General features: G+C 38.7%; 1 protein-coding gene, 1 long non-coding RNA gene and 1 pseudogene across 12 annotated transcripts; 2 read left to right on the forward strand and 1 right to left on the reverse strand.

Annotated features, from left to right (window-relative positions):
* Nucleotides 1-459: 459 nt before the first annotated feature.
* On the reverse strand, nt 460-12,459 carry LOC135653112 (uncharacterized). 9 transcript variants are annotated; one of them, XR_010502319.1, is made up of 14 exons: nt 12,327-12,459; nt 11,381-11,690; nt 9,579-10,427; nt 9,103-9,456; nt 8,283-9,035; nt 7,985-8,165; nt 6,192-6,524; nt 5,842-6,081; nt 5,506-5,693; nt 4,996-5,421; nt 4,728-4,905; nt 4,329-4,455; nt 1,383-1,756; nt 460-1,167 (listed from the first exon to the last, which is right to left on the reverse strand). It is a non-coding gene; the product is annotated as an uncharacterized LOC135653112 (long non-coding RNA). The 9 variants fall into 9 exon arrangements; XR_010502320.1 differs by having other exon boundaries at nt 5,506-5,680; nt 5,761-6,081; XR_010502325.1 differs by adding an exon at nt 2,382-2,490 and having other exon boundaries at nt 1,383-1,738; nt 5,506-6,081.
* LOC135653111 (putative ABC transporter C family member 15) lies at nt 7,291-15,828 on the forward strand. Of its 3 annotated transcripts, none has more exons than XM_065174606.1 (12): nt 7,291-7,432; nt 8,050-10,421; nt 10,695-10,781; nt 11,042-11,710; nt 11,843-12,007; nt 12,314-12,608; nt 12,713-12,927; nt 14,077-14,382; nt 14,772-14,835; nt 14,953-15,192; nt 15,282-15,402; nt 15,511-15,828. In XM_065174606.1, exons 1-12 carry the CDS (start codon nt 7,402-7,404, stop codon nt 15,512-15,514), a joined length of 4,569 nt encoding a protein of 1,522 aa, XP_065030678.1. In that variant the 5' UTR covers nt 7,291-7,401; the 3' UTR covers nt 15,515-15,828. The 3 variants fall into 3 exon arrangements, with proteins under 3 accessions (XP_065030678.1, XP_065030679.1, XP_065030680.1); XM_065174607.1 differs by having other exon boundaries at nt 15,515-15,828; XM_065174608.1 differs by lacking the exons at nt 15,282-15,402; nt 15,511-15,828 and having other exon boundaries at nt 14,937-15,095.
* Nucleotides 15,545-22,059, forward strand: LOC135653021 (ABC transporter C family member 9-like; annotated as a pseudogene).
* Nucleotides 22,060-22,278: the final 219 nt, after the last annotated feature.

The following is a 22,278-nucleotide window of genomic DNA, read 5'->3' on the forward strand; positions in this document are numbered from 1 at the left end:
AGTTATTTAAAAAATCCAAGGATTTATGATACATATATCCTTTGAATAAGTCATTTTCTTTTTTCTTATCAAGATGAGTTTGTTGAACTAATATATTTTTTGAGATAGATGATATAAAAAATATTTTGGTTGTGTAACTCAGACTATCGAAATATCAACTATTAGTTAGGTAGGAGAGTTTAATGATGTATCAAAAAATTATCATATTAAAAATTAAATATTGAGTCAAAGAATTAATCAATGAATTAAAAATCAAATTAATCAACGTATTAAAGATCGAATTGTGTTAAAAGTTGTGTTCGAATAATCAAATATTGTCATAAGATTGAATATTATAAAAAAAATTAATATATTGGAATAGACAAGAAAAAAGAACGATTCTGGCGTACTGTCAAAAGTTTTGTAAATATACTGATCGCCTAAACTATCATCGCTCAGAATTAATTAACACACATTCAATACACCTACGCTCACATTCAATACATTTATGAAACTTTCGACTCCTACACTCACATTCAGTACATTTATGAAACTGCTCACATTCAATACATTTATGAAACTTTCGACACCTACACTCACAATCAGTACATTTATGAAACTTTCTACACCTACACGATCAATCAGTACATTTATAATCCTTTTGAGTCGACATTCAATTTTCAACATAATAATTTCTCAACATAACATTCAACACTTCTACTCAACAATTGACCTTTCGATGGTTTAAGTTTGTGATCGAAATATTTCTTATACTATTTTTCTTAAGCTTATCAATTGATTTTATTATCAAAATCTTTAATATATAAATAAAAAATTAAACCACTATACATCGATTTGCCGCTATTTAATTGTCCTGAGTTAATTTTATTCTTTTTACTTAGTTTGATCAATCGATTTTTGAAACATATTAAGTTTTAAAATCGATTAAACATACTAATACGCTAATTCAAAACCCGCCAAAAAAACAAGAGAATGTAGAGCCAAGGCAAGCGAAGACACCGTAGTCCCATGCTCATGTCGGTCTTGTGACTGAAGGCACCTTGTCCTCAACCCCCATGGCCAGCTCCACTCCGTCACTTCTGAGATTGCCCTTCATGATGGCGAAGTCACGATTGGTGGAGTGATGATGACAATGGCACCACGCTGTAGTTCATGGAGTGCACCATCCTAATAAGAAAACAAGTACTAATAAGCCACCATCCTAATAAGGATTTATATTGCTCTAATCTTAATAATAACATATATCACATATACAGCATGTACTTTGGCATTATAAAAAACACATTGCCAAAAACTAATAGCAGAACATATGAAAAGCAAAAAATGAAACTAAAACCAAAATATTACGGATCCTCAGTAAACTTGTGAGGCAAGATGCTAACCTTAAAACGGACACCAGTGGTTGGTCCTGAACCAAGTCAACCAGCATATTAGTCCCATCTACTGCAAGATGGAGTAGGGAGATTAATTTTTGGTTCCTGAACCAAGTCAACCAGCGTACATACCCCCCTTCTCTCTTCATCCCTCGACTGAAGCCTTCAGCAACCTCTCTTCCTAACATAACCGCTTCCGTTTGGTTCCTGATTCATTTCACTGTTCCTCACATCATCATCTCTTTTTACCTTACTGCTCGTTCAATTGCATGGGGACATCCTGGTCCTCTGCTTCATACTTCTCGCTGTGCTTCCGGTTCCTAACGATCTCAGCCTCCTCAACAGCATCCTCGAGTGGTGGAAGTCTAGGAATGCCATGAAAACTGTTCCCATTGTTATCAAATTAAAAAAAAAAAAGGATAACAATCCCCATTCAATCTACAAAACAGAAAAGCTAAGCATAGACAATTGCTAATTAATAATAAACCACACGATAATATATATCCAGTACAAAACACCACCTTAATATTAGCATTAGAACTCAGATCGGACATAATGCCAACCAAGCCTTGAGCCATGAGTTTGCTAGTTGGATCAAAGAGTGAAATGATTGACAGGTTATATCATAAATTATGCATATAATAAAGATTATTTTAACAGTAAAAAATATAAATATTATATTAAAAATATATTTGTGGCGTGTCTCTTTGTACCAAAATGAATTCACAAGGAACTTGATAACCAAAAGATAAAATTACGACAGACAAATAGGACACTAGTATATGATGCGAGGTAATAAAAGTAGAGAATATATTATATGATGGTGAAAGAGAATTAAATTGTAAAACTGCTTACATAAGTGTCACAAGATTTACTAGATTCATGGCTATTGTTAAGTGAAACAGGTATTTCTCACCAGGAGGCATCAACACCTCATCTGTTAGCAACAAACATGACCTCCAGATCATAAACATAAAAAAGAAAATAACAATGAAAAGTAAGACCGACCTGAGAATAGGCAAAATGCATCAAACAATGAAAAGTAGAAGAGGCCACTGGATAGAGCTCTCAGTCCAATAGTGAAGAGGGGCATAAACAACAAATTACATAGAACAACCTGAAAAAGAAAAAATTGCCAATGGAAAAAGTAAAAAAAAAAAATCACAGGTCAGACTTCATGAATACACTAATGGGTACAAGGTGTTTGTTGCATGCACAGAGGCATGAGACCCCGATGCATACACATTTCCAATTCTCCAATTTGGCAAGGAGACAAACTGGAAATAGAGGGATACTTAAGATAAGAGTAGTTAAATAGAAAATAAATTTTTTATCACAATGCTGCAGGATGTGGAATACAACCACACAAAGGGAGACCTTTTTTTTAGCATCTTGAAGAATTACTTTGTAGTACTGTCAGCGATTTAAAAAGCGCTAGGCGCCAAAAAACGCCAAGGTCCAAAAACGCCCGAGGCGCTAGGCGCTCGCCCAAGCGCTCGCCCGAGCGAAGCGAGACGCTAAAATATAAAAATATATAATATAATTAATAAATATAATTATTTAAAATTTTAAATAAAAATATACTATTAAATTAAGAAAATCTAAGATACAAAATCACAATGTCACATTAATAAAAAGTTTCAAAATTCAAAATAATAAAATTTTACATCAAAATAAAAATTAACAACATTAAAATCAAAATAATATATTATTAATCTATTAACAGTATTAAAAATTAATCATTTCAAAATTCAAATAAACTAAATATTAAGAGTATACTGTATAATGAGCCTGACGGAGAAACGACGAAGCAGCGGCAGCGGCAGAGGGAAAGGGAAAGGGAGCGGGAGGCGCGAGCAGCGGGAGGGCTCGCGGGAGTCGCGAGCAGCTGGAGGGCTCGCGAGAGTCGCGAGCAGCAGGAAGGCTCGCGGGAGGGCTCGCGGGAGGCGCGAGCAGCGGGAGGGCTCGCGGGAGTCGCGAGCAGCGGGAGGGCTCGCGGGAGTCGCGAGCAGCAGGAAGGCTCGCGGGAGGGCTCGCGGGAGGCGCGAGCAGCGACAGCGACGAGCAGCAGCAGCGGGAGCAAGAGCGACGAGCAGCGAGATCGAGAGCGGCAACGGGTTAGGGTTGGGTAAGGGTTATATCGATTTAGTTGGTTCGATTGAACCAACTAACAACAGAACCAGGACCGAACCAGACCTAAAATCCTAGTTCGGTCACTTGGTTTACCCAGGCGCTCGCCCGAAGCGCCCAGCGCCTGGGCTCGGGCGAGCGCCCAAGCGGCGCCTATTTGAAGCGCGCCGCCTGGGACATTAGCGAGGCGCTCGGGCCTCGCCTCGCCTCGCCCGAGCGTCTCTTTCAATCACTGAGCACTGTGTTGCATTATAGCCACATATGTGGAGTTAGACAATGCAGTTGCAGAATTGCAGCCAAATAGACAATATACAAGTTTATGTTATACGATGCCGACCGAAATGATGCTTATAGCACATGCTTAATGCTATCAAAAACCAAGAAAATTGGTCATCTTATTATTCCACAAAAGAAAGTCTAAAACAAATGCCACTCTGAAAAAATCAATTGCTCCTCAGTTTTTCCTCCTCTAACCCTATCCACCCATACTATTTTCACATAGAAAGCTAGTTACTACTCAAAAGAAAGGACCTACAAGTGCCTTGTAGTTTCTTCCCTGTAATGATCAATAGACTGCAGTCCTCATGCTGCTACAAATGATAATCATCACAAACTCAAATAATATAGCTCATTTACTGAGTGGGCATGTCAATTTATTGATCAAAGCTATAATTCCTTACTAAATCATTTGATTCATATCTATTTAGTTTTGCCCATGCTCGCAGTAGATGGAACTTTCCAAATGCTAAATAGCATAAATGCATACATTTAATGTATAAAAGCTTTGACTAAAATAAGCAAATCATTTGAAGTATCAAACCATACCCAGGTTTGTTTGATCTAATTTCAGCAGATTTCCACTCATCTGGAATCATCATGTACTTCTTGAAGTCACCAAACAGATCAACATCATGCATATGATTTGTCCAACATAGAGTCCATTCGTCTTTCCCTTTGCAACAAAAGATAATATATAGAAAACCAAATTAACAATAACTTCCGGATGTACTTATTGAAATCATCAAACAGATCAAAAGAATGCATCGATTTGTCCAGCATATACTCATTCGTCTTTCCCCTTTGCAACAAAAGCTAATATATAGAAAACCAAATTAACAATAACTTCTGGTCTTGGGTTTACCACAAGAACTGATTGGCACAACACCACGAAGCCAAATCTTGCGAAGAACTTGATGAACCACACTCAAGATTCAGATTAGTTACCTGAATATTCGAGTCTTCCGTTTCTTGATTGTACATCTTCCGGACGACACCTTCGAGCTTCGCAAAGTTTTCCAGCGGCATCACCGGCAGATTGTCCACCACAATGATATTCCCAAACCCACCTTCGGACTCCAGAGGATCCTCTCGATACAAATCCCCATCATAATCACCGCACTGACTAAGAAAAAATCACGAACAAGTCAAAACAAGAGACAAAAAAAACATACGGAAGAAAGATCTGCTTGAGGGTGAGATAGATCGAACCCACATCAACCAGGCGCCTGGCGCTTGCGTCTGTGTCCGACCACCGAACCACCTCCACCATCTTCGAGAAAGACGGGTACATCTTTCCGCGGAAAATCCAAAGAAAGCGAAGCCTCCAACATGGATTCTTGAAAGAGGAGGAGAGATCGTAACAACCGGGAAAGATCGGTGAAACCCCGATGGCCTCGTTGGTTCTCCTCTGAAACCGGTAAAGAAACCCCAAAATTGCCGCACGTGTGACGGGGACTCGAGGACGACTATGTGGGAGAGCAGAAAAGGGTCTCTGCGGAGAGGCGGATGCAACGTAGTATGCGGACGATGATCTCTGCCGTCCGTCCTGCTCTCGTGGCATGATGGCCGGGCCGGGCCGGGCGCCTCGAGACATGGGCCTCGTCCGGTAAATGCCATTGCAGTCCCTCCTGTAATGATACTGAATATAATCTCTCTGTGGGCATTAAAACTTCAAAGAAATAGATACTATATAATGTAAGACGATTTGCGACCAGAAACATACATTTTATTTGCCTCTCAGGCTGTCACCTTCTTGATGCACTTGTCCCTCTCTTGCAGTTCCACTGTCACGATAAGCTTTTCCAAGAGGAGTCGAGTACAGCTGTGAGGATTCTCTCTTCCCAAGAGATTGGTAGTGGGCAGCACCATGATCGATCCATGAGCGACTGTCACCTTGCCTGGTTCTTCCATCTGTCATGTCATATGCAGCAAGAAAAGAAGAAATGTAATATGTATTTGCAGCAATATTATTATTCACCTTGCAGTCGAGTTGGGACATGAGGAAGGCCATGGAAGTGGCATCTCCTTTTAGGAAAAGCACAGCAATATTATTATTCACCTTCCAGCGTTGCTCCATGGCTCTCTGTCTCCCACTTCCCGCCTGCACGCGAGAGATTGGTGCACGATGGACTAAAGGTTCTCTGTCTTATAGCAGGCAAGTGGAGTGATCACATTTCAATCATGGCCGAGAATGCACCAGTTCAGACACTTGACACAGTATTGGTGTCGCATCACACTTTTGCTATCAGTTCTAAGGTATGTTGTGTCTGAAAGTTCATCGAAGAGAAAGCAGAACCTGCTGATCCATTTAAACTTAAAATCAATTACTGATACTAAAATATGTGTAGACCAAGTGTTCCAGTCTGAAAGTTCAGCATGTAGAAAAAGTCAGCAGAACAGTCGACTTACTTGATACTAGTCGCATCGTGCTGACGAGGAAATGCACCTCCAACACTGTAGCTTTCAGCATCACCTTCTTGCTTTCCACGCAATTCGAGTCTTTTTCTAACCTCAGTGCCATCGAGATGACGGAAATAGTGATCACCACCAACAAAGCATATTTTAAGCTCACTTCCATGCGTTGGATTTCTTGGCGCCCAAGGCTCAGAGAGGCCCAGCTGTAGTGCAACACTTACAGAAAGCAGGTTAAGCCAAGAAACATGTGCATGCAAGAAGAAGGGACGAGGGTGATTTGTCATCTGGAGTCTCTTGTTGCCTTTGCCTCGGTGGATATCCACTCTCCTGCAAAGAGCCAAAGGTTAGAGTGGTGTGTTCTTTCATATGCATGATGGTGATGCAGAGAAAAGAATGGCTTCATCTCATGTATCAGAGCAATGTGAACTAAGATTCTGATCTCATGTTCTTTTTTTAATGAGGCAATCAAACACATGGTGGCAGACGTGAGTTCATCCACAAAGATTCAAATTAATAGAAAAGATTCTAAGTTTACTGGTGTTTTAACTAAAAAAGGCTATTACTTCCTACACAACCTGAATTCATGGGGGATATGATAACATAACTGAGATCTTATCACAAGTACATGTTATCCAAACTGACTCATGATTTGGTTGCTTGTTCATGTTTGGCTTGACCATATCAACTTTTCATATCCTATCGATTCCATCCCTATTCATCTCACCCAAAATAATGAGTCCTAACAGCACAAAATAATCAGGAACAGAACGCATGGTTGTCTCAAGACCTTACAACTCATTTTCCCCTGAAATCTCAACTGCTCCTCTGTTTTCAATGAAACACGAGTTTTTGAGTTGGAATGGACGACTGAAATCAAATTTAGAGTCGTCTCCTCGACCAAGACAAAACCATGCATCATCAGATGTGTCACCTGAATCAGGTTAGTCCTCCTCCTGGGGTTAATTTATCTATACAAAGAACACCAAAAGCGTTACCAACCCTAACCATTGGGTGCAGGAGATCGTCGTCACTCTACACGTCCTCTACGTGACGGAGGAACACATCATAATCTCACCCACCCTCAGGCAGTATAAATAAAGGCTGCTGCATCTCTTTTCACTTCTCTTTGCACTTCATTCCTTTGGGACATTGAAGGGTTTTCTCATCGGTTTTAAACGAGGGGACAACCAGAGCAACCAGGAGAATGCCTCATGAAGACATGATTCCTGTACCAAGTAAGATCTAAATGTCTGTTTGCAGTATCTACTTTATAGATCCATCAAAAGAAAGAAAACATGCATGGCAACAAAGAACCAAACTTGTGTGCATTAGTTCAATATGTTATATGTCTTTCGTGAGGCTCAAAAAAAAGATCCTTGAGTCATATGTATTATGGGTGGTTTGCCAATCGACAGTGATCATATATCAGAGGCTTTGAATTCCTATCATATGTCTGTATATAGTAAGACTTAGAAACAGTAGGACTTTCATAACACATTAAAACAGAATGACTGAATCTACATTGTGCATCATTCTCAGAAGTTTTATTTATCTATCATGTCAATCCTTTGCAAATCTTGCATGTTTGTTGAAAAAACAATTCGCAAATATTACAGATAGACTACACTACTGAACTGTAAAAAATATTGAATGCTCATGTAATTAGCACTTGAAATACTTGAATTAGATCAGAGTGCAACACCAGCCAGGAAAATTTTACGAGGCATGTAATATTTCTACCTTCCGAAGTGAAAGAATAAAGCTGTCTTAGTTGCTTGCAGACTTACCTGTCGTAGCTACAAAACTGTTGTTCATTACAAACTGAACAAGGTACTTCATGCTGCTCTTGCAGATTTCCATTCACTTCAATCTTGGAAAGGATGGCAAGATATCAGCGTCCTTTGTTTCTGGAAGAATGTTTTTGCATTTCTCAATCTCATCTTTATCAGTTGCTTCTTGGTTCAACTCCTATGGAAAATATTACACAAATCAAGTGAAAAAGAAAGCAGGACTATTGCTGAAGAGATGCAAAATTGCACTACTGATGAGCATAAGCTTGATCATATACGCTTGGGATCGACATACCAAGCTGCTAAAGTTTGTTGCTCCCTGATATTGGCCATCAACCTGTTCAGACTTGTTTTCTTTCTGCTAGAAGGAAGCGGAGGCAATTGCAAGTACATCGTATCAGTTGTAGCTGAGACAACACAGTTGATATCATGGATATTTCTGGTTGCTGTCATAGTTAATCTCCCACAAGCTAGATCTGTAAAACTTTCTTGGATAATAAGAACATGGTTCATATGCAGCTTCCTGCAATCAGCTATCTGTACTGCTCTTGATATACGCTCCACACTTCTAGCAAAGTCATTCTTAGGAGTAGAACAATATACAGAGATAATAAGTCTCTTTCCTTGCATGCTACTCTTTGTTATCTCAGTCAGAGGTACAACAGGGATCAGCTGCGATGCCAATAGCCTTAACGAACCATTATTGCAAGTGCAAACATCAAAGGAGAAGCATGCTGAGAACAAGAGGAGCTCCTTTTACAGGAGTGCAAGTCTTATACAACTTGTGACCTTCTCATGGCTTAACCCACTTTTCACTACCGGAAAGATGAAACCACTAGAGCAGAATGACGTACCAGACATTGATAAAAATGATTATGCTGAGTTCTTGTCTCACTCATTCAACTGTTGCCTGAATAACGTCAAAGAAAGATACGGCTTGAGAACTTCATCAATCTACAGAGCAATCTTCATGTTCATCTGGAAGAAGGCTGTGATTAATGCAAGCTTTGCAGTTGCAGCTGCAGGGGCCTCTTATGTTGGACCTTCACTGATTGACAACTTTGTTAATTTCTTAGGAGGAGACAGGAAGCATGGATTGAAGAGTGGATACGTACTTGCACTTGCATTTCTTGGTGCCAAAGTTGTAGAGACCGTGTGTCAGAGACAATGGATTTTTGGAGCTCGACAGCTTGGAATGCGCTTAAGAGCTGTTCTAATATCTCATATATACAAAAAGGGCCTCATTTTATCAAGTCAGTCTCGGCAGAGCCATACGAGTGGGGAGATTATCAACTACATGAGTGTGGATATCCAAAGGATTACCGACCTGATATGGTATTCAAACATAATTTGGATGATTCCCGTCCAGATTGCACTAGCAATATATGTTCTTTATAAAAATCTTGGAGTTGGAGCTTTGGCTGGATTAGCAGCAACAACAATGATAATGGCATGCAATATTCCCTTAACTAGAGCACAAAAAAGATATCAGAGCAGAATCATGGAAGCTAAAGATGCGCGAATGAAAGCAACTGCAGAAGTCCTGCGAAACATGAAAATCTTAAAACTTCAAGCCTGGGATCTGCCATACCTTCGCAAGTTAGAAGACCTGAGAAACACTGAGCACAATTGGCTGTGGATGTCTTTAAGATTGCAAGCAATTTCATCTTTTATATTCTGGGGAGCACCGATGTTCATATCAGTGGTGACATTTGGAACGTGTATAATCATAGGAATCCCTCTAACTGCAGGAAGAGTTTTGTCTGCATTGGCAACATTCAGAATGCTGCAAGAACCAATCTTTACTCTACCCGATCTGCTTTCAGTACTTGCACAAGGAAAAGTTTCAGCTGACAGAATAGCAAAGTACCTCCAAGAAGACGAAATGAGAGCTGATGCGGTTGAAATTGCTCCCAGAAATGAAGCAGAGGTTGATGTTGAGATTGATCGTGGGACATTTAGCTGGAACCAAGACTCAGGATGCCCCACACTTGAAAATATACAGCTGAAGGTGCATAGGGGAATGAAGGTGGCTATTTGTGGTACTGTTGGTTCGGGAAAGTCTAGTTTACTCTCATGCATCCTTGGAGAAATACCAAAGCTTGGAGGGAGAGTAAAAATTAGGGGCAGCAAAGCATATGTTTCACAATCCCCATGGATACTGTCAGGAAATATTAGAGAAAATATTGTCTTTGGAAATACTTTTGACAATGAAAAGTATGAAAAGACAATTGAGGTTTGTGCTCTGAAGAAGGATTTTGAGCTCTTTGCTAATGGGGACCTGACAGAGATTGGAGAAAGAGGTATAAATATGAGCGGAGGGCAGAAGCAAAGGATCCAGCTAGCTAGAGCAGTCTATCAGGATGCTGATATATACCTTCTTGATGACCCTTTCAGCGCTTTGGATGCTCATACAGGCACTCAACTGTTCAAGGTTATCCTGTAAAAATATCCTTTAAATGAATGATCCCTGTCCTCTGCCCTCTAAACAATTAGCATAGTAAAAGACTAGGAATGATAAAGAAAACCATATAGTCTGTGTTATATACGAATTTCCTTGTTTTGTTCTGATACTTCTTCAAGTATATATTCTTCAAATGAATCTGAAGAACAAAAGTTCAAGATGCCTAGTAAATTTTCACTTACAATTTTGTCGGTATGTAAAACTCTTTATACGCCGTTTAAATGTTTTATGTTTCCTTTGCAGGATTGTTTAATGGGTGTTCTCAGAGACAAGACTGTACTCTACGTTACACATCAAGTTGAATTTCTTCCAGCAGCAGATCTTATCCTGGTAAACTAAGAACTGCTGAACTTTCTTTTCCTTAAATTATTATGCTGCAAGAACAATAGTTATTTTCTCATTGCATTTTAATGAACAAAATTATATGAACTTAATATTAATTATCCAGAAGAAGTGCTAATCCCATTAATGGAAGGTTGCAGTGTCCTTAAAAACTATGCTACTCATACTCCTCAATTAATTGTATTTATCATAAAAAATTAGCATGACAAATACCAGCTAATAGAAATTGCAATTAATTAATACAACAGGTAATGAAGGATGGTAAAGTTGCCCAGGCTGGATTGTTTGATGAACTTTTAAGACAAAACATCGGATTTGAGGTGTTAGTTGGAGCTCACAGTGATGCTCTTGAATTGATACTCAATGCAGAAACCTCAAGCAAATCATTACTAGCTGCAGAGAAAAATATACTAGAGGCATCAAGCAACGATTCTGATGCAGAAAAAACATTAAATACTTCATTCCAAAACATCAATAAGCAAGAGTCTGAACATGATATTTGTCAAGATATGGCTGATAGAGGGAGGCTAACACAAGAAGAGGAGAGAGAGAAAGGAAGCATTTCGAAAGATGTTTATTGGTCATACCTGACTGCAGCACGAGGAGGTGCCTTGGTTCCCATAATAGTCATAGCACAAGCATTTTTCCAGGTACTGCAAGTAGCAAGCAACTATTGGATGGCATGGGCTTCTCCTCCAACTACAACTACAGAGTCTACAGTGGGACTCGAGTTTCTCTTCTTAGTGTATATACTTCTTTCAGTTGGATGTTCACTGTGTATGTTGATCCGATCAACTCTGCTTGTAAAAACAGGCCTTTTGACATCTCAATTTTTTTTCCAAAAGATGCTCCACTCTATCGTTCGTGCCCCAATGTCCTTCTTTGACTCAACACCATCTGGGAGGATTTTAAACAGGGTCAGTACTTAGTTTAATCTCTCATTTATGTAGTTAAATTTCTTATTATTGTAATTCCTGAATTGTAAATAGTTATATAGTTTTGTGCTTAAGAGTTAAGACTAATAGTTTCTTATTATGAATTATTTGTAGGCTTCTATGGATCAAAGTGTGCTTGACTTAGAATTAGCTGGGAAATTAGGTTGGTGCGCATTCTCAATTATACAGATTCTGGGGACTATTGCAGTCATGTCGCAGGTTGCTTGGCCAGTTTTCGCAATATTCATTCCAGTGACAGCAATCTGTATATGGTATCAAGTAAGAACACTCTCATTCAAAAATATACTCAGAAAAATATTCAAGATTTTTTGTCGGTATCAAAGAATGTCAACATAGATATTCTTGAATATTGAGAGAAACAATTTGACTGTTTTCTTTTTCTTTTTCCTCAAACTGTAGTTCCCATGATTTAGTTGTGTGCCAGGATGGATGACGATACATAAGAGGATTTACCTACGGAAATATACTCAACTTTGACCATGATTTAGTTAGATTTTCAGTTTAATGAATGATTAAATCATTTTGACAATTTGAAGACTGAATTTTTGACAATGACTAATGCAGCAATACTACATACCCACTGCAAGAGAGTTGGCTCGGTTGTCAGAAATCCAGAAAGCTCCGATCCTTCATCATTTTGGAGAATCACTCTCTGGTGCTGTAACTATTCGAGCATTTGGGCAGAAAGACCGTTTCAGCAATACAAACCTCAGTCTCATAGATAATCACTCAAGGCCATGGTTCCATAATATTTCTGCAGTGGAATGGCTCTCATTCAGATTGAATTTGTTATCCAACTTTGTGTTTGCTTTCTCATTGATTGTGCTTGTGAACCTGCCAGAAGGATTTCTTAATCCAAGTGAGCATATTCAAGTGAAATATTCATTTACCTAAATTTTACTTGATAATACCTTTCATATAAGTCTGTTAATCTAAATGAAATTTCATGTGTATGTTGTACAGGCATTGCAGGACTTGGTGTGACATATGGATTAAATCTCAATTCACAGCTAGCAACTATCATCTGGAATATATGCAATGCAGAAAATAAAATGATCTCGGTTGAGAGAATTATGCAGTACTCAAGGATTCCGGGTGAAGCTCCTATACTCATAGAAGGCCGCCGACCACCAACCAATTGGCCACATTTTGGAACTATATGCTTCAGGAACTTAGAGGTATAACTTAGAACTCAAACTCCAACATCACATGCATGTTTATGCATAATCAAGAGTCATACTTAAAGACAACCATACTAATTAGCAGGTTTTTTTCCATTTGAAACGATAGATTTCATATAACAAAAAGTCAAATAGTATGCATGGAACATGCTAACAGTTGGTTTCACTCAATGTCCAGTCAGCCTTCTTTTGTTCTTGCTACTGTGGGAGGTGTGAGGGGACATCTTTTTTCTGAGTACTGTTGATGCAAATTATTCATTTCATAATTTCATAATACTGGTTAACAGTTGAAGTTATCTTCAAATAAATTGTAAACTTCTATTCCGAAACATTGCAACTTTCTTAAGGTAGAAATTTTACAAATTATGATATAATTTCCATGACACAACAAAATGGGAATTTCCTGTAAGGCTTAGTGGGCTTACATATGATTTGACTTCTTAGACTCTCAAGTCTCAACAAGTATAAACTATCAGATGGATGAAACCCAGTTGAGCAGTCCTATCTTTGCCCAAGTCACCATGGGTGATGTATGAGTACAATCATTAGACCCACTGTGTCAAGACTTGCTCCATTTGCAGTTCTGATAGACAGATGCTTAGCTCCACGGAGCTCAATTCAAGTCTGTATTTTATTCTTGATTTCTTTAGCAGAACTGATTGACTTTGCTAGGTTCTTCTAATAGCCATAATTTCCTTTCCTAGCTAGGCAGTACCAACACTGAAGATTCAACTAGTTTGATCTGCACAAACAAGGATATTGTGTCCAGATCTGAAGCGTTAGGTCATTTCTATAAGATAATAGAGACCACAATCTCATCTGCATTTTTGCTTAGATCACAGTTTCATCTGTTTGCCAGAGAGCAACACTGTTGCAAATATTAGGTGAATTTTTACCCTTTTCATAGTCATATTAGATTGGTCAAATAGATAAACGTTTGAATTTTTTTCCTTTAAGAACAAGCATTGCTTCTCTTGGGAATTTTGGTCATGGAGATCTCATGGCCCAAGATATGTACATCTTGATCATGTTATGCAAATGAATTTTGTATTCAACTTTAACAAGTTCTCCTTTTTCCTTACTTCTACAGGTTAGATATGCTATTTTCTGATGCCTTAAAGCTTCCTGTTGTTGTTGTTTGTACAGGTCAGATATGCTGAACATTTGCCATCTGTCTTAAAAAACATAACATGTATAGTTCCAGGAAGAAAAAAGGTTGGTGTTGTAGGACGAACTGGCAGTGGCAAATCAACTTTGATACAAGCTCTTTTCCGTATCGTTGAACCAAGAGAAGGGACCATTGAAATTGATGATGTCGACATCTGCAAGATAGGCCTCCATGATTTGCGCTCCAGACTCAGCATCATACCACAAGACCCAATAATGTTCGAGGGAACAGTGAGGGGAAACCTTGATCCATTGGAGGAATACTCAGATAGCAGGATATGGGAGGTAAGTTCTTTCTTAAAACCAAAATTTTTATAATATAGGAATCCAAGAAGATAACTACGGCCATGATTATTAAGCGAAGGTCTGATGAATCAGAAACATATGAGTATTCGAAAAATAGAGTTGCTAGAAGCAAACTTAGAAACCATTAATTGACTATACATCGCAGACCAAGTTGAGGATAAATCCTGCCCTGCATAATTTGAGTTTATCTAAATCTATTAGCTTTCAGTTCATGTTGAACGAGAGATTTAACTCAGATGGTTAAGTTTCTGAATGGAAGATGTTTCTTGTCATCCGTGCTCTGTATGTAGTTTTTAAGAAACAAAAATCTAAATCCTATATAAGTGCATACTAATCAGAAGATTGACAGATACATTATGATCACTCAGGTTCTAGACAAGTGTCAGCTCGGTGATTTGATACGCCAAAGCAGCAAGAAGCTGGATTCAACTGGTAAGGCATGTGCAGGAGGTCTTGGCATATGACAACATATTTATGGTCCATAACTACTTGAATGGTATGATCAGTTATTATTACCAGTTTAATAATTGAAGGGGGGGCTTCATACAGTTATTGAAAATGGCGAAAACTGGAGTGTCGGACAGAGGCAGCTATTCTGTCTAGGAAGAGCGCTGTTGAAGCGAAGCAACATTCTTGTTCTGGACGAAGCAACAGCCTCAGTTGATACCGCTACGGATGGAATAATCCAAGAAACACTACGTGAGGAATTCAAGGACTGCACTATCCTTACCATAGCTCACAGGATTCACACAGTCGTAGATAGCGATCTCATTCTGGTCCTTAGCGAAGGTAATTGAAGTTATGATCGATTTAAATAAATATATTTTGCAGAAAACTTGTGCATGATTTATCTCACAAAGTTTCTTGTTCTTGAGCAGGAAAGATACTTGAATATGACAAACCATCCACGTTATTGGAAAGAGAAGATTCATCATTTTCTAAGCTTATAAAGGAGTATTCAATGAGATCACAGAGCTTTAACAATGCAACACAGTGCAAGTAACACAACTTAGTCCTGGATGTTCCTATCTTTATATGTCTGATGTAGAGACAATCCTTGGGTCTCCTACTAAATGATATGGGTAATTTGTGCTAACTCAATGCCAGGTAGTTGATTTCTCTGGCAAAGACTGATAATCGCATGGCAAGAAATGTTCTTCACCGGTCACCAAAGTTCTACCAAGCCATGCCGACAGGTGTTCTGCATCAGGTAACATTGACAAAGTTCCGTTTACAAAACACTACTTGCAAATTTCACCGATGTACTTGTAGCAGAATATTTTTGACAGAGAATTGTTCTAGATGACTTTCCTTGAGTTATAGTGCTTCACACTAATAAGCTAAGATTGTATTAGATAGGTTTCTTTCCACCGATAGATGTTTGCCTATGTAATTGTGACATAGATTAAAGGTTTGCTTTTACAACTTTCAAGTTCGTCTTGTTGGATTCCCATGTCTTATACTGTTCAAATTTGAGTTCTCTAGAAAAAGAGATGGCACTATAAGATTATTTAGGTCAAATAATTGGGCATCACCTCCACAATAATTGAACCCCAAACAACTCAAGATGAAAAGGGGTACCGATTACCAGTTAGTCGAAGGCCCGATTGCTTGTTGATCAGAAAGTAATGCTCACACCACTGACCCAGGAAAAATATTGCATCTACCCCAATGCCTAATTGATTTAGCCCTCTAAAGAAGAAATCTACATGCCCTTCCAAAATTCAACAAAAGCCGATTCTTGAACACTCCAGTCGCAAGAAAAGGAAGCAAATCAACTAATCATTAACACGAAAAGGAAGTGAATTGCATCCCGACAAGGATCCGAACCCATGACCCATTCAACGCCAAATCAGAAAAGGCACATCCAGTAATAATGAACTAAGAATACATTCGACATTGCCCTAATCAATGCGAAAAACCAGCAAAAGAACAAAATCTTACCATAACCGTGCTTCGTCTCCTTCCAGAGCAAGCCGTGTCCCCATCCGCGAGGTGAGGCGACGGCACACAAATCGTGGCTGCGGGGAATGGCGGGTCCGCTCACCGTCGTGACGACGACACGAAGGCGGAAGCTGCTTTGAGCCGGCGGCAGCCAGCAGAAGCGTCTCCAAAGACCACCGCCGGGCCCGCATCCAAGAAAACGAGTCGGAAGCTTTCAATTAGGTCTTCTTTGTCTCGTTATAAAAGGCATTTAAAGATACATACGACCTACGTAGGGCATTACAGATTCCACATTTAGAGGCAATAACAATGACCACAGTATCCGAAAGTTCAACGAAGAAAAGTCTGATCCAAGCGGTGGATCAGTGAAGACCAACTGTTCATGGAAGAGAAAGCAGACCCACAGCGTGTGCATCCGCTTCCCAATTCCAGTCTCCGAAAAAGGGATTCTTTTCTACTCGCCGAACACCAATTGCAGCCTTCTGCACCTGTCCGTATCCTCAGCAAGCGAAACACCCTTTCAAAGCAGCAGCATAGTCTGTCGGTTTTCAGCATCACCTTCTTGCTCTCCACGCAACTCCAGTCTTTTTCTAAGCTCAACGCCATGGGCGAGAGCACGAAGGTGGCGATCTTCACCGACCAACCATACTTTGAGCTTGCTTACTTTCAGAGTTTTTTTTTATAGCTCGGTGGATCTCCACTCTCCTGCAAAGAGCCAATCATCTCTTCTCTCCAAAAAGAACAAAATGATCAGGAATTCTTATTCCCCTGTAATCTCAACTCTGTTTCCGTTCAGAACAGGGAATGGGATGAAGAGTTCGTCATCTCCTCGACCAAAAGAAGAAAACATGGCATCGTCAGACGTACAAGCTTTACCAACCCCAGCCATTTATTTGGTGCAAGAGTTCGTCATCCGACACGTCCTCTACGTGACGAAAGAACACATCGTCATTGCACCCCCCACCCTCATCGAGCATAAATAATGGCAGCGAGCATCTCTTTCACTTCTCTTTGGACCCGTTTCCTTCTCATCGACTCTCAGCAAGGGGACACCGAGAGCCGGCTCGAGGGTGAAGAGGAGAATGTCTCGTGAAGAAGACGTGATTCACGTACCAAGTAAGATCGAAATGTCTGTTTGCATCATGTTCTTACACTCACGTCCCACTGAAGTACCTTATGCATCCAATATCTCAGTCGTCTTCACCGCTCAAACGACACCGACCTCCATAGTTGAGAGCTACTGATGTTAGAATCAAGTCATTGCATGGTAACGTTCGCCGTTAGGTATATCGCCATGGTTGAACAAAGCCGATGATTTTAGATCCTAAGCTCTCAAAGAAATCTATGACTTCTATTTTGGTAGTTTGATAAGAGCAAAACAAATCTGTTAGATTTCTTGATGAGATTAATCAAAGAAGTCGATGATAGTGTTTGTTAGACCCATTACCCTTGGATCATCATTCAAGAATAATGCTAGTGCTACCTCTGTAACAGTGGTAGCAACTTTAACCCCATTAAAAGAGGAGGGATTGATTGATAGAGACCACGAGGGAAAGATGAGATGGAGTCTCCCAGCTCAAACCCAAACAAGAAGAATAGAAGAAGGTGGAAGACAAAAATGACATTTCAAACCTTTTATGAGGGGGTTTAAGAGTTGATAATTCTAAACCATAAAATCCAAAAGGTCTAAACTGAAGGTCGGATGACGACACGCTTTTATAGGGAGCGACTAACCCTTGAGTTCTATTAGTGCACCCTTCGTTTGCATGATGATGTTAGACCATTGATGATCGATCGCTAGACATAATCTTTTCGGATCCTTAATAATTATAGAGTATGTTAGAATCTCGACGAAATCAATTAATATACTTTTTAAGTGATATTGAAAATAATTCCACTCATACCACCAAATGATTAAATATTGAGTAAAATAATCAAATATTATGTCGAACGATTATCGTGTCAAAAATTGAATGTAAGAATCGATAAACATGCTGAGAAATGGACTTCTACTAAAAGCTTGAACATCGTGTTGAAAGAATTAAATGTTATATTGGAAGATTTGCTGTCGTGATGAAACCAATATGCTTGAGGATTGGACGATATGTTAGAGGATAGGATGATGTGTCGGAAGTTCAAACGACATATCAGAAGAGTGGATAACATGTCAAATACTTTAAAGATATATTAGATGAGTGGTTGACTAACCAAGGCCTTGATTGAGATCATTTTACATTAATTTGAGTCGATATTAGATTGAAATAAAGTTAACTTATCGTAAAAGTTATTAGCATAAAGTTAGGTTGAACTAGACTTGTCAAAAGGCCAAACAAGTGGCCTAAACTAATCTAAGTTGGTGGTACTGTGAAGCTTAAATAATAGTACCGCTTGAGTTAACCGACAAGTACTATTTATACTTTATCAATCTTTTAGACTATGTTACTACGGTGATGATAGTACCGCTTAGGATGCGCTTAGAATTTAAATTTAATGGTGATAGGATCATCGAAGCATATTTATGACTTTTAAGAATTTAATATTTTGACTTTATTTTTGAAGCATTTTGAGGTATATAAATATCCTACTTGGGCTTAGTTGATAGAGCATTCATTTTTAAAGTTATAAAATATTATAGCTATCTTTTCTAGTATTATTTGAGTTTCTTCCTCTCTCTTGAATGTAGTTGTGATACTAAGTGTTAGAGATAAAGAGATTTATTGTAAAAGAGTAAGTGTAAAGGTTCTCTCGTTAAGCCTACAAAAAGATAAATTTATAAAAACAATAAATGTAAGGATATCTCGTAAGCTTAAAAAAATGAGAAATATTATAAAGAGTTATTAATCTTCACATATTAGAAGCAAGATTGATAGTAAAAGCTAATGATCTCGAGGATAGAGGAATCAAGTAGACATAGGTCAAGGAAGATCAAACCATTATAAATCGGTTTACATTCATTCTCTTGTTTATGAATTTTTTTCATGATTGCTTACTTATTATCATCCACTTTACTCGCAACTTTTTCTTATACTCTATATTTGATTGTTCGAAAATATATTTTTCTCTTTTAAAATTTAAAATTAATTAAATTTATTATAGCACCAATTTACTCTCCCTCTTAGTGCAATTAAGTTTTGAGCTAAAATCAGAACCAACTGAATGAATAAGTCGCATAAGGATAATAAGGCATTTATATGAAGCATCCCTCAATGATGTTGTGATGAAATATGATCATTAAAAAATTCAAATATGAAATATTCTTTAATAATGATATGAAAAATATGAACATTAAGCATAATTGATATTGATGTAATTGAATTTGATTATAAAATATTCTTTGATGATGATGCAGTCGAATTTGACTATTAAATATCATTGAATGAGAATTTACACACACAATGATATAATTAAATTCGATCATTAAACAAATGATATAATCAAATCTTATCATCAAATATCCCATGGGTAAAATCCAACAATTAAACATCATTCAATGACGATACAATCAAATCTAATTATGAAATTTTTTTAACGAAAATGCTACCAAAACCAACCATTAAGGATCATTCAATGATAACGTTGAATCTGACCAATGCAACATTCGTCAATAATGATACACTGAATCTGATCATTAGGCATACAATAATGTTAATGACAGATAATTTGACTGGATTGCCCATATGAATATGACATTATGTCTAAACTCCCTCTACATGACAAAATAAAAAGGGATACACGGATAATTCGACACCTCCGATGTCCTGTTGATGTCCCATTGAGTATCTTATAGATTCAACACATTGCCCAAACCTTCATATGCAGCTTTTTTCGTCATCTATCTGTGCTGTTCTTGATATACATACACTCCATTCTTCTGGCAAAGTCATTCTTAGGACTTGAACAACATACATAGGTAACAAGTCTCTTTCCTTGCACATCAGTTGACTCCAATAGCTTGAAAGAACCATTGTTGCAAGTGCAAACATCAAAGGAGACGCATGCTGAGAACAAGAGGAGCTCCTTGTACGGGAGCGCAAGTCTTGTACAACTTGTGACCTTCTCATGGCTTAACCCACTTCTCGCTACTGGAAAGAGGAAACCTCTAGAGCAGAATGAAGTACCAGATATTGATAAAAATGATTGTGCTGAGTTCTTGTCTCACTCATTCAACTGTTGCCTAAATAACGTCAAAGAAAGATATGGCTCAAGAACTTCAACTATCTACAGAGCAATCTTCTTGTTCATCTGGAAGAAGGCAGCAGTCAATGCAAGCTTTGCAGTTGCAGCTGCAGGGGCCTCTTATGTTGGACCTTCACTGATTGACAACTTCGTTAGGCTCTTAGGAGGAGACAAGCAGCATGGATTGAATAGTGGCTACATACTTGCACTAGCATTTCTTGGTGCCAAAGTTGTAGAGACCATGTGTCACAGACAATGGATGTTTGGAGCCCTACAGCTTGTAATGCGCTTAAGAGCTGTTCTAATATCCCATATATACAAAAAGGGCATCGTTTTATCAAGCCAGTCTCGGCAGAGCCTAACAAGTGGGGAGATTATCAACTACATGAGTGTGGATATCCAAAGGATTACTGACCTGATGTGGTTTTCAAACATCATTTGGATGCGCTCCCTGTCCAGCTTGCACTGGCATTATATGTTCTTCATAAAAATCTTGGAGTTGGAGCTTTGGCTGCATTAGCAGCAACAACAATGATAATGGTGTGCAATATTCCCTTAACTAGAGCACAAAAAAGATACCAGAGCAGAATCATGGAAGCTAAAGATGCACGAATGAAAGCAACTGCAGAAGTCCTCCGAAACATGAAAATCTTAAAACTTCAAGCCTGGGATCTGCCATACCTTCACAAGTTAGAAGGCCTGAGAAACACTGAGCACAACTGGCTGTGGATGTCTCTAAGACTGAAAGCAATTTCATCTTTTATATCCTGGGGAGCACCGATGTTCATATCAGTGGTGACTTTCGGAACATGTATAATCATAGGAATCCCTCTAACTGCAGGAAGAGTTTTGTCTGCATTGGCAACATTCGGAATGCTGCAAGAACCAATATTTACTCTCCCCAATATGCTTTCAGTACTTGCACAAGGAAAAGTTTCAGGTGACAGAATAGCAAAGTACCTGCTAGAAGACGAAATGAGAGCCGATGTGGTTGAAATTGTCCCCAGAAATGAAGCAGAGGTTGATGTTGAGATTGATCATGGGACATTTTGCTGGAACCAAGACTCTGGATGCCCCACACTAGAAAATATACAGTTGAAGGTGCGTAGAGGAATGAAGGTGGCTATTTGTGGCACTATTGGTTCGGGAAAGTCTAGTTTACTCTCATGCATCCTTGGAGTAATACCAAAGCTTGGAGGGAGTGTAAAAGTTAGTGGCAGCAAGGCATATGTTTCACAATCTCCATGGATACTATCAGGAAATGTCAGAGAAAACATTGTCTTTGGTATTCCTTTTGACAATGAAAAGTACGAAAAGATAATTGAAGTTTGTGCATTGAAGAAGGATTTTGAACTCTTTGCTAATGGGGACCTGACACAGATTGGAGAGAGAGGTATCAATATGAGCGGAGGACAGAAGCAAAGGATCCAGCTAGCTAGAGCAGTCTATCAGGATGCTGATATATACCTTCTTGATGACCCTTTCAGTGCTTTGGATGCTCATACAGGCACTCAATTGTTCAAGGTTATCTTGTAAAAACATCCTTTAAACAAATGATCCCCTCCCTCTGCTCTCTCACCTATAACATAGTAAAAGACAAAGATTGATAAAGAAAGCCATATAGTATGTGTTATATCTGAATCTCCTGGTTTTTTTCTGATGTCTTCAAGTATATGTTCTTCCAATGAATCTGAAGACCAAATGTTCAAGATACCTAGTAAATTTTCACTTACAATCTTTCCAGTATGTAAAACT

Source organism: Musa acuminata, chromosome BXJ3-11 (genome assembly GCF_036884655.1).
Source record: "Musa acuminata AAA Group cultivar baxijiao chromosome BXJ3-11, Cavendish_Baxijiao_AAA, whole genome shotgun sequence".
Lineage (NCBI taxonomy): Eukaryota > Viridiplantae > Streptophyta > Magnoliopsida > Zingiberales > Musaceae > Musa > Musa acuminata.

Bases quoted from the DNA above. Each gene is read 5' to 3' on its own strand.
- LOC135653111 (XM_065174606.1), top strand. From the start codon at position 7,402: ATGCCTCATGAAGACATGATTCCTGTACCAA. The intron at 7,433-8,049 runs GTAAGATCTAAA...CTGCTCTTGCAG, and splicing joins AGACATGATTCCTGTACCAA to ATTTCCATTCACTTCAATCT. The intron at 14,836-14,952 runs GTAAGGCATGTG...GGCTTCATACAG, and splicing joins CAAGAAGCTGGATTCAACTG to TTATTGAAAATGGCGAAAAC.